Source organism: Triturus cristatus, chromosome 11, assembly GCF_964204655.1.
Source record: "Triturus cristatus chromosome 11, aTriCri1.1, whole genome shotgun sequence".
NCBI classification, from domain to species: domain Eukaryota; kingdom Metazoa; phylum Chordata; class Amphibia; order Caudata; family Salamandridae; genus Triturus; species Triturus cristatus.
This window is the reverse complement of record NC_140594.1, coordinates 381,231,590-381,246,535: the sequence shown is the minus strand read 5'-3', so window position 1 is coordinate 381,246,535 and position 14,946 is coordinate 381,231,590. Positions and strand designations below refer to the sequence as shown.

General features: G+C 47.1%; 1 protein-coding gene across 1 annotated transcript in view; it reads right to left on the bottom strand.

Annotated features, from left to right (window-relative positions):
* LOC146784224 (myoferlin-like) overlaps nucleotides 1-14,946 on the bottom strand; it is a 3,625,175-nt gene that overhangs the window by 1,836,452 nt on the left and 1,773,777 nt on the right. Inside the window, exon 13 of the mRNA XM_085634512.1 lies at nucleotides 3,477-3,638. Coding sequence (XP_085490638.1) covers nucleotides 3,477-3,638 — 162 coding nt within the window. The remainder of the gene's footprint in view (nucleotides 1-3,476; nucleotides 3,639-14,946) is intronic.

Here is a 14,946-nt window from a genome sequence, read left to right as displayed (position 1 = left end):
GTCGCCAAAGAGGCGACGGCCATCGAAGGGCATGTCCATGAGGGTGCTCTGGACATCCTCGGAGAAATTCGTGGACCTCAGCCAGGCGTGGCGACGAATCGCCTCGTGGTCGCAATTGTCCTACCTAGCGAGTCCGTTGTGTCAAGCCCACATCGTATCGAGTACCGTGCCGCATCCCGCCCCTCGGCAAGAGCCTGGGCGAGCCGTGTCTGGGCCTCCTCCGGACACTGGGGCAGCACGTCCGCCACCGTATCCCACAAGGAGTGGGTGTAACGGTCCAAAAGGCACGCTGTGTTGATAGACCGCAACCCCAAACTAAGGGAGGAGAACAGTTTCTTCCCAAACTGTACCAACCTTTTGGATTCCCGATCCGGGGGAGCGGACAGGAAGGCAGTCTGGGAGGTAGAGGCCTGGATAACCAGGCACTCTGGCGTGGGGTGCACCGACAGAAAGCTGGGGTCACCCGGTGCGGGGCAGTGGTGCCGGGCCACGTTCCGGTCCACAGGAGGGACTGTGGAGGGCTTGGACCAGGTGCCCATCAGAACGTCCGTCAGTGCTTCATGGAACTGCAGGAGAGGCTCCGAGGAGCTTACTGGCGGTTGAAGCACTTCAGTGAGGAGGTTAGTCCTCACGGCCACTGCAGGGAGATCCAGCTGAAGGGCTTCGGCAGCCCTGCGCAGCCCCACAGAATAGGTAGCACCCTCCTCAGTAGCCATGGAGGGAGGAGAGATGAAGCCAGTGTCAGGGGAGGTGTCAAGACCACTGGCATCCCCCAGGTCTTCTGCCCAGTCCTGAGATAACTGGCACTGCTGTGCCAGAGGGTCCTCAGACCCCTCCCAGTCGTCCCCATCATCCAACTCCTGGTAGACAGGCGGAAAGGTCCGAGGCGGGCGGTAGATGAATCTGTCATCCATCGGCGCCGGACACGGACCGGGATTAAACCTGCGGACAACGTCGTCCGAAGACGGCGTCAGGGGCGGCACCGAAGGGGTCGGCGCCGGCGGAGGGGTCGTAAGGTCGACCGGCGTCGACCGGGATCCAGGCCTGGATCCCCCCCGGGGGCCTGCGGCGTCGGGACCGAAGTCGACGATGGTGCCGGGGCTGGAGCCGCCGGCTCGCTAGGCCCCCCAGTCGGACCGGCGGGGCCCGAAGGCACACCGGCAGGCCTCGACGGCGGAGCGAGACTCCTCAGGGCCATGAGGAAGTCTTGGAACTCCGTCGGAGTTGCATTGAGCCCAGGGACCGGAGGGTATGGGGCCGGATGCGACTCTTGCGGCTCTGGCGGAGCCGCGCAGGTGGTGCCACCCGAACCCTAAGCCAAGTCGCGCGACCGGCGAGGGGAGTCAGAAGAGCGATGTCACTTCTTTGACTTCTTACTGTGCCTCGACTTACCGGAATGCGAGGACTTCGACCCCGATGAGCGGTGATGGCTGCGGCTCTGCGACCGGTCTCTCGACCTCCTCTTCGACCGGGAGCCGACTGCAGGATCTCGAGCAGCTTGCGGGTCCGCTCCAGCCATCGAGGTCAAGGCCCGGCAGTCGAGGCACGACTTGGCATCTTGGTCGGCCCCAAGGCAGTAGAGACACCGGTGGTGGTGATCCGTGAACGACATCAGGCTGTGACAGGCGTCGCACGGCTTGAACCCGGGCATCCCTACCTGCACCAGGAGTTGAGGTCGACTCGAAATAGGAACCAAAAAAGTTCAAAACGTTTAGTCAAAAAGTGACTAAAGGGTATGCTCTTCCCGGATCTGCGCTTACTGGCGCGGAAAAAAGAAGAACTGACGTCAGCGTGCGAGGGCGGCATCTAAGTACTCCGACGACGTCATCCCGGCGATCACGACGCCGACGACGGACGCGGATCCGCAGACGACGCCTAGCGACGCGCAAGGGTATTGCTGACGAAAAATCTTTCCGGATCCAGCCTGACGCCTGGGGATATTCTAAGATAAGGAATCTAACTAACGTGTTTCTTTCAGATAAGATATTCGAGAGCAGATCACAGTTGTGCATCTCTCCCTATATACAATTCAGGCGAGGAAGAAGGAAGTGCCTGTCACTGCTTGTATTTCTTGTTAATCCCATTTACTTGCTTCATATTCATGGCTTTCCTTTCTCCTTGCGTGTGTCCCTCCCATGGAGCATAGCTTCTTTACCATTGTTTTGCTAGATGACTTGCATTTTTCCACTGCTTATCATGGAACTACATTTTTATCAGCTCTCCATGCAAGTGCATACATTTTCTTGCTCTTTGCAAATACAAAGAGAAACAAGCATTTGCAATGCAATAGGTCTCATATTTAAGAAGTTTAAGCTATTGGCATTGTAATTAACAATGCAGTTTATTTATATTTAAAAAAAACTAAAATAATAGGCATTGTCATTTACAATGCCAATAGCTTAAACTCTCGTAAATGCGAGACCTAATGCATTGCAACTGCTTGTTATTATTAGTTTAACCTTTTTACAAGTAAATAGAAGTAATTGGCCAATATAGCCTATTTTAAGCTGTAAAAAATACGTTAAAACTTTGCCTTCCTGAAGAAAGGAGAAGAAATATATTTGAGATGAATCCGAAAAAGTAAATCGTGTCTTAAGAGAGAGACTACAGAGCACATCTAAAGAAGAATACTGGGCTCAAGGTGTACAAAATGTTAAGAAAGTCAAGAGAGGTGTACAGCTGGAATAGAGGAGATGTAGCTGTGCAAAAGCATGTGAGTAATAAGCAGATGACTTCAATCCCTAGACCGAAAGCAGACCCTTCCATGGACCCCAGCATATAGAAATGAAGCACGTGTGGCAGGAGGTATGTAGAGTTAATTTGGGTAGGTGACTTTAGGCATCTGGGAGGTGTACCCAAGGAAGTCATATTATCTCGCAAACTAATATCTTCCTCTCCTCGAAAATGAATGGGGATAATGTTTGGATACAATTCTATAATATCAAATATTTCTATAAAGAATAGTGGGGCCGATTCACAGAACTTACTTAAGACAAAATCCTAAACTTACTACTTTTGTTATTCACAGAAGTTAGGATTTTGTCTTAAGTTTAACTTAAGGCAAACTTAAGACAGACTTAAGACAGACTTAAGACAGACTTAAGACAGACTTAAGACAGAGTTAAGACAAACTTAAAACAAACTTAAGACAGACTTAAGACAGACTTAAGACAAACTTAAGACAAACTTAAGACAAAATCCTAACCAAAAGTAGTACGTTTAGGATTTTGTCTTAAGTTAGTTCTGTGAATCGGGCCCACAGTCTTCAGGAGATGGAATCTTTTCAATGATATGGGGCATACGTATGATCGACACTGCACAATCCTTTCAAGGACAGGCAAGTCTCCAAAAAGCATCTCTAACAGACCATGCATCAATGCCACACTGTACTTAACCACAGGATCCTGCTAGAGGGTTCAATCAGATCTGTACAGTGAGGACGACTGAGGGGTGGCTCTAAGCCAAATACAATTTACCGTTTTCATAAAGAGTGTAACCTCAGGGAAGTTAGGGTTCTTCCAGTAGTTCTTGATGGGCAGCGTCTGGATGGATGTCTCTCCAAACTCCACCAGCAGGTTGGGTGATGACACACTCAGCAGCTCATAGGTCTTTAGACGCCTTACTCCCCAGGCCAAGATCTACATTTGGAAGCAGTGAGAAGCATTTAAAACACATTTATGTCCAGACCACATCTAATGCCAAATTGTTAAGGCACATGTTGCAATCATGCTCATAGGATGCATGCTAAATGTCATAGAACATCTTTCATCCGGACCCTGGTAGGGGTGTGCCCCATGTTCTTACGATCCACACAGTACCCAGAAAGCATGAGAAAGAGTGCCTACCTGTACCACCATTTATTAACAAAAAATGGTTCTGTCGGGTTCTCAAAAATTATTTTGTCAGCGCACCAAGTGTCGCATAACACAAATATTCATAGGGCATGAATATCACACACGCTTAGACACATGTAAATAGTTATCAGGAATAATCACAATAACACAGTTTGTGTATATCCACTTTGCATTTTATCTGAATTACTCCATTCAAATATATTCATTTTTTCAAGAATACAAAAAGGCTGTTTGCAATAGGTGAAATATATACAGTGCTCATGTGACATATGTGCTTAGTGGAAAATTGGTGCAGTATATACAGGGTGGTTCAGGATTTATGTACAAGGAAAAGGACAAAGTTTCTGATGGCCAGACTCATAACCATGAGACCTGCTGTCTGCTAATGCTCCTCTTAGTAAGCAGGGCCTTGGTTGGTCTGATCCTTGTTTCCATCGTCAACGTTTCGACCCACGGTGTGCTCCCTTTGGTAGTCACTACGGGTCTTCATCAGGACATGGTGCGGGGGGGAAGGGGGTTATTTGGTTCCAGTCCAGACCAGAACGTATTCTTGCTACGTGTTCCTATAAGTGGCGCCTGTCGGAAGATTCTGCAGGGACCTTGGCGATTAGTTAGCTGAGGGCTAAGTTGACGGGTGGGTTAAGTCAGCAACGAAAGAGCAGGCATCAGTCCTGCTACAACACTGTGGTTGAATCCTGTACCACCAGTTCTTCATCATCTTTAAAACCATAAGTTTATCTCCACTCACATGCCGGATTTAGAAGTTTTCCAACAGGAGACATAAATTCTCCAACTATACAAAACAAATCTCTATCTCAATACATTTCTTTTTCTTTTTATCTTTTAATAAGAACATACATAAATAGATACCAAATATCAGTGAAAAATTAAAAACTGGTTTAAAAGTGCCTGGAGTGGCAATGATGACTAAACTCTTTTTAGTCTCTATCTTCTTCCGCCCTTTAAGAAAGGAAAAATTGAAAGAAACAGCTTTCCTAAGCATACATCCTCACACAGCCCTTATTACGAGTTGCACAGAGCAGGATCGATAAAGTGGCATATCACAAAATGATGCCCCCACTGAAGAATGTGAAGAGGGTCCCCTTAGTCTCCCATATCTCACAGATATGTATTGGTCTTGGGCTGAATTGGGGCCCCTGAAGGGTTGGGGCCCCCTGCACAGCAGGAGCTGCAGAGACTTATGTTACACCCCTGTATCTCCATGATGGCTGGAGGTGCCACTTCTTCATGCACCCAGGATTGCCAGATGCAGGAATAGGCAGCCCAGTAAATTACTGGCTGCGCTAAAGTACCTGGAAAAACTATGTTTTCATAGACAATATACACTTGGTCCAAGAAGATTAAATCGGTCTGTAGAAAAGGCCCCAGAATTTTAAAAAACCTAGAGTGTTTATACCTGTATTTCTGGGTTCCACTGACTATTCTCCATCCCAGGGCCTACAGCTTGTAATTGCCAAAAATTGGTAAGGAAATGCCACCCGGAGTCTCTAACTTCAGTATCTCCCCACGTAATTCCTGACCATGGAGGAAAAACCCCACTGTCTGATAACGTAGCATGGTTGAATGTAATCCCTCAGTACATTTTTTCAAGGGTTATATGCACAAATTTACTTGTGAATCTGCAGGATGGAGGAGGCCATCAGATCCAGCAGTCTAAGAGTCGACCTCATTGAAATCCAGGACCGATGCTGAATGATTGGGATCATGACCTGAATGTCCTGTACTCTCTTTACTGGAAGAAAGGAACAAATCCGAGTTATTCCCCGAAGAAGAAGTTACTTACCTTCAGTAATGCTTTTTCTGGTGGATACAGTATCTACCTGTGGATTCCTCACTTTTTGAACATCCCGATGTGGCAGCTTTACAGAGAACATTTTCTTGACTGCTCTCTCTCCCACGTCGACCAGGGCGTCACAATGCCCATGGCTCTGCAGGCAGCTCCACATGACGTCCTTGGAGCCATAGAAAGCCCTCGCCTCCAGCGTGCTGACGTCAGTTTACACCTATATATAAATTCTAGTGAGTGTGTGAGTGTGAGTGTGAGTGTGAGTGTGAGTGTGTGAGTGCGAGTGTGTGTGAGTGTGTGTGAGTGTGTGTGAGTGTGAGTTTGTGAGTGTGAGTGTGTGTGAGTGTGTGTGTGAGTGTGTGTGAGTGTGAGTGTGTGAGTGTGTGTGAGTGTGAGTGTGAGAGTGTGTGTGTGTGTGTGCGAAAAGTAAGAAATATACAAATAGACTTGTTTTTGGTATATGCAGACAAGGTACGGCCGTGGGTGGGTCGGTGAGGAATCCGCAGGTAGATACTGTATCCACCAGAGAAAACGTTACCAAAGGTAAGTAACTCATTCCTCTGATGGATACATCTACCTACGGATTCCTCATCTTTTGAATAGAATCCTCAAGCAGTCCTGCACTTGGAGGTGGGTGCCAGTCTGCCTATACCAAAAAATATTGCAAAACAGAACAAGCAAAGTGACTTCCCCTCCTCACTTTGGAGTCTAAGCAATAGTGCTTCGCAAAAGTGTTGATGGAGGCCCAAGCTGCTACTTTACAGATGTCAACTACAGGTACACCTCTGGCTAAAAAGCAGAAGTAGAACATTTAGCTCTAGTAGAATGAGCTCTACTACCTTACGGAGATTATTTGTGCGCCATGGTGTAGCAGCTCTCAATAGAAAGGATAATCCATTGTGACCAAGTCTTTTTATGCAATGCTTTTACTTTCATCTTGCCCCAATATCCTACAAACCGCTGATCATCCAGCCAAGATCACAAATTCTAGCCACATAAAAGCTAACAGCCCTTTTGGGGTCTTATCGATGTAGCCCTTCCTCCTCTTTTGATAGGTGTGGAGGAGGATAGAAAGTAGAAAGGGTGATGGACTGACCAAATGGAAAGGAGAAACAACCTTTGGTAGGAAAGCAGCCCTGGTTCTCAAAACCGACTTATCACCATAGAAAGTCGTGAAGGGAGGTTTAACACTTAGGGCCTGCAAAACACTAACTCGTCTAGCAGATATTATAGAAACTAGAAAACCTGTCCTAAATGTACGAAATCTTAAAGGATAACTATGTAGAGGTTTGAATAGAGTACAAATAAGATAAGTGCACACTAAATTAAGATCTCACTGAGGCATAATGAACGGAGTGGGGGGGTATTTGTTAGTAAGTCCCTTAATAAACCCTAACACTGTGGGGGACTTAAAGAGAGAAGGTTGATCAGGTAAACAAAGAAAAGGGCAGACAAATAGCTCTTAACTGTTGCAACTGCACCGACTTGCTGCGCCAAGGAAAGAGCAAACCATAAAATGTCAGACATAAAGTATAAAAAGAAAATTTGGATGGAGATGCCACTTGTGATAGGCTGAAAAATACTGACTGAGACTAGAGTGAAGGCATCCATTATCACTGTGGACACCGAAATGAGGAGGGTGAAATGGCCCCGGCCAGTCCGGGACTATTAATATGACTTAGGCCCAGTCTTGGCGAATCTTCCTCAGAACTCGAGGAATCAAGAGGATGGAGGGAAACGTGCAAAACAGCTGGGAGCCCCAGTCTAATTGAAAAGTGTCCTCCAATGCTCCATGCATTGGATACTGGAGCCTGCAGAATGACAGGCAGTGTGTGTTCTCTTGAGTGGAAAAAGGTCTATCTGAGGGCCCCCCCATAGCCAGAAAAATTGAAGAACCATTTCCGGATGGAGAGGAGATGCCACTCGTGATCGGCTGAAAAATGCCAACTGAGACTGTTGGCACGCACGTTTAGGACTACAGCCAATTGATTTGCTATGAAACAAATCTAAAAATCCTGAGCACAAGACCAGAGCAGTAGAGCTTCTCTGCAGAGAAGAATCAACCCTACTCCTCCCTGTTTATTTATGTGCCACATTATGGTAGTGTTGTCTATTAGGGCCTGCATTGACTGACTGCAAATGGAAGAGAGGAAAACCTTGAGAACCACAATTCCAACAGATTGATATGATACAATTATTTTTCTGGAGAAAGTCTTTTAATCTCCAGATCCCCCAGATGAACTCCCCACCCTAGAGTGGAGACATCCATTATTACTGTGGCCACTGAAGGAGGAGGGTGAAATGGCTTCCCTTGATACATGTTGCCAGACACACCCCACCACTGAAGATCCGCCCCAGTGTCTCTTGAGATCTTGACCAACTCTTTGAGATCTCCAATGTGTTGAAACCGCTGCCTGCGGAGGCACTACTGGAGGTCCCTCATGTGCCAGTGTGCATGGGTGACCAACAGAATGCAGGATGCTATCAGACATAGCAGGTGCAAGACCTTCAAGACTGGAATCATAGTTCCATTCTGAAACACCAGAATCATAGCCTGAATGTCCAGAATCCTCTGAGGAGGCTCAATTCCAGTAGTGTCCAGTACTGCCCCTTTAAACAGGGTGTGCTGAGAGGGTTCTAGGTGTGATTTGGGTTTGTTGATGGAAACGCCCAGTTGGAATAAATACTGAGTTGTCAACTGCATGTGATGCAACACCAACTCTGGAAACTTGGCTTTGATCAGCTAATTGTCCAGGTAAGGGAATACTAGCACTCCCCACTTTCTGAGATGTGCTGCGACCACTGCTATCACCTTTGTAAAGACTTGAGGTGCAGAAGTAAGACCAAACAGTAGAACTGCAAACTGGTAATGTTGAGACCCCGCAGTGAAGTAGAGATACCTCCTGTGCAACTGAAGAATGAGGATCTGAAAATACGCATCCTGAAAATCAGTCAAGACCATCCAATCTTCCTTCTCCACTGCAAGAAGCACCTGTGCTAGGGTCAGCATTTTGAACATTTCCTGCTTGAAGAATCAATTATAAATCCTGAGGTTTAGACTTGGATGCAAATGACTGTCTGTTTTGGGGATCAGGAAATACCGGGAATAGCATCCATGACCCTTTTCCTGCTCTGGAACCAATTCCACTGTGCCTTTTTGAAGCAAGGATTGGACCTCCAGTTGGAGAAGCAGAAGATGGTCTTCCCAAAAGAAACCTTTTTGGGGGGGAAAGGATGGAGGAAATTCTTAGAAAGGTAGGGCGTATCCATTTTCTACAAAATTTAATACCCACTGTTCCGATGTTATGGATCTCCACTTTGATAGAAAGTGGGACACCTGTCCTCCCACCAGTAAAGCATGCTTCAAGAAGAGAAAACTAGGGCTGCTTTCCTGTGACGTTGGCAGAGGAGGAGGAGGAAAATGGCTGATGGGCTGCTCCTCGCTGTCTACCCCTTCCCCGACCTCCTATAATGTCTATAGAGGGGATTTAATGGTTGCTGCTGCTGTTGGTACTGCTGCCTTCCACAAAAGGAGAAGTTCCAGCAAAACCCACCGAACATCCGAAACTGTCTGTAATCTCTGTGCTGATATTGACAGCCCAAAGATATAGCCGTTGCCTTGCTATCTTTACATCTTTCTACGGCAAAATATCCTTTGGCGCCAAATAGTCTTGAACCATTGAAAGGCGAATCCATCAGGGTATTTTGCACATCCTGCGAGAAACCAGACCCTCACAGCCATGCATGCCTCCTTGTAGTGACTGAAGTCTCCATCACTCTTGCAACTGAATTACCAGTATCCTACCCAGACTAAATGACCTGCCCAGCAGTGTCCTGACCATCGTTTAACAGTTCATTAAAGTGTGCCTGAACATCCTCAGGTAGTTTTGGGATCACCGTTTTAGCAGAGTCTATCAGTGCATGAATATATCATTCCAACAAGCAAGTTGCGTTAGTGGACTTCCATGCCATGCTACCTGAGTTAAACACTTTCTTTACTGACATCTCTGTTTTCTTAGACTCCCTATCCACTGGGGATGTAGGAAAAGACCCAGGAGTAAGTTTTGAAGAACAGGAAGCTTGTCCCACCAAACTCCTAGGTGAAGGGTGAGAGGACAAAAAGTGGATCTCCCGGAGCCAGCTTACATCTTCTAGCAATTGGTCTAGAGACCGCAGAGGATGACATGGGCTTCTGCCAAATCTCTAAAAATTTGTTCAGTCAATGCCTCATTGAAAGGCAATAAAGGCTCTTATGTGGGCGAAGTAGAATTAGACTTAAGCTCAGTTGGCGGAAGAGGCAGTTCCAACATGTTAGCTGACTTCCTAAAAACTGAATGGTATGATGTAATCTCTGGTGGAGGAATGCCTTTTGGCGTCAATAAATCCCATTCCAGGGAAGTGGCTAAACCACTTGCCTCTGCTAAACGATTAAAGTCTTGATCCAAAAAAGCAATCTCTTCCTCTTCTAGCTCAGGACCTCTTTCATCGAAAAAGTACTGCTCCTCCTCAAGAAACCTCTGAGCCTCCCTTCGAAATCTGTGCGTCGACTTCAATAATGGCGTCGGTGAAAGTAGTACCGGCATTGGTGACCTCGGTCGAGTGATGCGATACCGGAGCAGATTCAGTCGATGTCAGAGATGGTGCAACCGGCGCCGGTAAGTCCTACTGAACTTCAACTGGTGGAGGAGTCACCTACCTCGTTACCAGAGTTGGCCAGGAAACCTGGGTCATCAGCATAAAAGGCCGGAAGAGAGCTTAATGATAATGCGCCGGAAATCCTCCTAAGGAATAAAACAGCAGACCCATAGGCCTGCAGGCGCTCTAGATAGAGTCATCACCCTGCTGGAAATGCTGTACATAGCCTTTAAAAAATTGGAAGGTTTGCACCCCGGAGCAAAGAACGTTGAATGCTACTGCTTCTTCAAGGAGGTGGAGCAGGAGGCAAAGGAACTGGATCTACCTCCAGCTCTGGATCAAGACGTCCAGGTGAAGTCAGTGGTGGCCTTGGACTCAAAGGTGACGCCAGAAAGGCTACTGGAGACGGGGCTGGCGTCGCCTCACCTCGACCTTCATGCGACTTTGGACGTGAAGACACAGACCTCGGAGACTCATCCCTCGAAGAATGACGTCAGGAACCATGACGCCACTTCTTCTTATGTTTCCTCTTTGCTGACTTTGAAGAATGGGGAGATGGCGACTCTAAACGGGGACATGACTTCCGAAGCCCTCTTTTCTCCTGTCTTGCCTTGGTCATGAAGAGTTTTGCTTCTCTCTCCTTCAGCATTTTAGGGTTCATCTTCTGGTATGATGAATAGGCGTCAACGTTGTATTTCAAACTCAGACACCAAAGACAATCATCATAAGGACCAGTGATTGACATCTGACCCTCACACTCTCAGAATGGCTTAAACTCAGATTTCCTAGGTGGAGACATTTTTCCCTTCTACAACGTTGCAATTCTGGGGAAAAAAAACGTCAAAAGACTCCTAACTCTATTGACAGCCTATCAGAAAACCGTAATGCGTTGAAGGCACGGAAAGAAGAGAACTGACGTCAACAAGGCGACGAGGGCTTCTTATGGCTCCAAGGACGTCTAGCCGTGTTGTGTGCGGAGCCATGGGCATGGTGACATCCTTGTCGATGTGGGAGAACTGTCAAGAAAAGGTTCAGGGAATGCTGGTGCAATAGTATATTCAAAAGCTGAGGAATCCGTAGATAGATGTACCCATCGGAATGCCTCTCATGAAGGGGAGCGTCTGAGTAGGGTTGAGGTGTGCCTTTGGCACATGGATAGTGAACTCCAAAAATGACAGGTGATTCACCATAGTCTGGAGACTGCTTGAGGTGAGCCTGCCTTCAACAACCATTTGTTGAGGAGGGGAAGACTTGCCCCCTTGACCTCCAAAGATGTGCTGCCACCGCCATCATCACTTTCATAAACACCCGAAGGGTGCTGGTGAGACCAAAGGGAAGCACATCAAACTGAAAATGCTCCTGCACCAGTCAGAATCACAGGTAGCGCTGATGGGCTGGCAGGACGGATATATGTAAATAAGCATCCTACAGGTCCAATGATGCCATTCAATCTCCAGGGTCGAGGGCAGACAATTTCTGGGTCAGGGTGAGCATTTTGAATCTCTCCTTTCAGAGGTAGGCATTGAGGGGGAGCAGGTCTAGAACAGGCTTAACACCTCTGTCCTTCTTGGGCACCAGAAAGTAGTGGGAAAAACAACCACTTCCTACTTCTGCTGTTGGCACCTTCGCAAGAGCCCCTTTTGCCAAGAGGGCTGTCACTTCCTACCACAAAATGGAGAGATGGCTCTCCATCCGTCGCTGGAAGGATGGTGGAAGGGTGGCAGGGAAGAAAGAAAGAAAGGGTAAGCCTTATACCTTGCAAACAATCAGTAAGAACCACCTGTCTGATGTGATTGCCTGCCAAACCAGTAAGAATCTGTGGATTCTGCCTCCCACCGGGTGGCTGTGTCCCTGTAATGGCATGCTAAAAAGGTTTGGCTGTGGAGGCTGCAGCAGACTGGGTGGCACACTGAGCTTCGTTGCAGGGCACCTCGGCCTCTACGGCAAAACTGCTCGGTTCCTTGTGGGGGCGGGAAGGGACACCTCAGCCAAAGCAGCTATTAGCATCCAATTGATTTATAAAAAGGTCCCACTTTTAGGAGTCCAGCACACCACAGAGAAACTGTTGCCTACGCTATCCAATTTCATAATAACACAATTATTGCAGTTTAATGTCACCCTTTAGCAGGTCAGCATAACACAGCTACTCTCTGTCCACCCATAGGGCTTCCGTGATAGAAACACCAGATATGGAACAGCCTCACACAGACCTGGAAGACTGCAGCAGTAAATCACATACAGCCCAAGGATGTAATGTCAAAGAAACAAGTCAGATGCACACACTCAGAAATGCAAACAACTGCTCAGCTAAGGGCCAGCATTCGGTCTGAGGACATGGTACCAGAGCAACCTGCCAGTTGCACTAATCAGATAAAGCCCAAACAATGCCCAGTAGTAAGAGTCAGTCTAGATTACACACACACATTACACACTCAGTCACCTGGATCGCTTCAGTATGTGACTTCCAGTTGGTATTTATGGACCCTTCTATAAGGTTGGGATCAAGCATCTAACACGCAGTTTATGGCCCACTGTTCCAGTATTTCCTTCCCAAAAGGGGATGAGCTTTTCTTTATTTCACTCGCTGGACAGTATAAAGCATGCCATGTACCTAATGCAACCTGAATTCCAGCACGCAACTGTAAAAGATGCTGCTGTTATTGTTTAATTAAACTTAAACTGTTCCTGACTAACTATTCTGCTTCTTGATAGTCAGAACTTGCTTTCAACACAGTGAAAGGAGTGATGAAACTGTTACTGTTACTGTTACTGGCAAGGTGGGACAGAGAGGCCCACAGATCAAGCAGTGGCCCTGCTCCCCTTAAAATGCTCAACAGCGGAATCAGCGTTGTCCCTGAACAGGCAATTTCCATCAAATGCAATGTCCATCAGGGAGGACTGCACATTGCCAAATAACGCAGTTGATCCCAGCCGCACATTGCAGAGAATGGGAACGCTGGTGCCTAAGACCCACCCAATTAAATTGGTAGTGTTAAAGCTACAACAAATTTGTAAACATGGCTGGATCATGACCATCTTGATTCGTCTGAGAGAGAACAGGGCAAGGGTCTTCGGGCACATCAGGGAGGACATGTGACACCGAATGCCAAAGAGCATGAGAGTAGTGTCCCAACAAGCATCTGGCATTAATGTAGCGGAGGGCCAACCTGGTAGAGGAAAGTACATGTTTGCTGAATGTTTCCATTCGCTCAGGTTACCTATCGGGGGAGTAGTAGGAAATATGTTGGGATTAGATTAGCTGGTGGAAAACTGAACCACTAAGCTTTCTGGTGGAGGATGCTGCAAAAGAAAAGTCAGGCTGCATGGAGTACGGGATGGCGCCTAACAATTTGTCAACTGACCGGTGGGCTGCAGCATGGTTTGGTCAAGCCCCCAATAAGGTATCTGTCAACACTTCATTGAAAGGACGAAGGAGCTCCAAAAATTTCTTACCCGGTTGAAGACCCTCAGTCAAAACATTTGTCTTAATCTTCAAGGTGAGGGAGTGGAGTTCAAGAACTTTGGCCTTCCTACTCATTTCTATGAAGTAGGAAACTAATTTATCTGTGGCTGGTCCAGGGAGAGAAAAAAAGACCTGTCTCAAGTGAGGTATCAAGGTCACTAGCCTTCTATAAGTTCTCATACCAATTGTCATCCTGGTAGGGCTGAGCAAGCTCATCACCCGGCTCACATTCATTATCCAAACCTGTCCCAAAAAGGGAATGCAGTGAGGGTTGTCGCCCCTGTGACAAATCAAGTGGTGGAAGTAGTGCCTCAGGCTGATTTGGATGTGACTTCGATCAAGGTCGGACTGGCATTGACTCAGCTTCGGAGAGTACTAACGGTGCCGTCCCCTCTGGCATCGTGAAGCTGGCATTGGCATCAACGCGCCCGGGGTCCGCATGGGTCATAGCGCCGGAAGTGGGATTGGAACAAGAGCCGGAGACAAGACAGGGTCAGAGGGTCCAGCTTGCGCCTAGGTCAAGCTTGCTGGCGGTATCCCAGGTGCCAGTGGAAGGCCTCTTGGTTCCTTGGGGCCCAAAAGTGCACAAGAGGGACTGGGAGTCGGCAGGGATCCAAAGGGCCAGAGCATGGTTGCGGGGAACTCTTTGATCTGATGCGGTGTGGTCGCAGGCCCTGTAAAATTGTAAAACTTTGCGGTCATTCACATATGTATTATTAAATATAATAATATTACAGAGCTGGTCAACCCTGTCAACAGGATAATATCCCATGGATCCTTTTACATTTTTAATAATAAAACATTAACTTGTTGTCTTCTATTCTAAAACAACGGAAACAGGATGCTTTCATCATGCTTGTCACTATTTTTCTGCACTTTTTCTCTGACTATATGAAATTGTGGCAGCTGTTGTTGCACAGAGATTCATAGATGACAAGTAGCTCCATGCTCCCTTTGACCACTAGCTCTGCAAATCGTATTGCATCACCTGTGATACATGTATAGAGTCATATATGTCGGTTGATAACAGGCAATCTTGTGTCCCTATCTCCAAGCAGGTCAAATACCTGATGTGCTTTGTCTTCAATCGTTTGAATTTCTGGTCCCTAGTGAGTAATAGTTTATTACTTGCAGCTTTGAAGCTGGGAGCAATTTTGTGTTTTGTTCTCTTTGTTTAACTCAGAGCA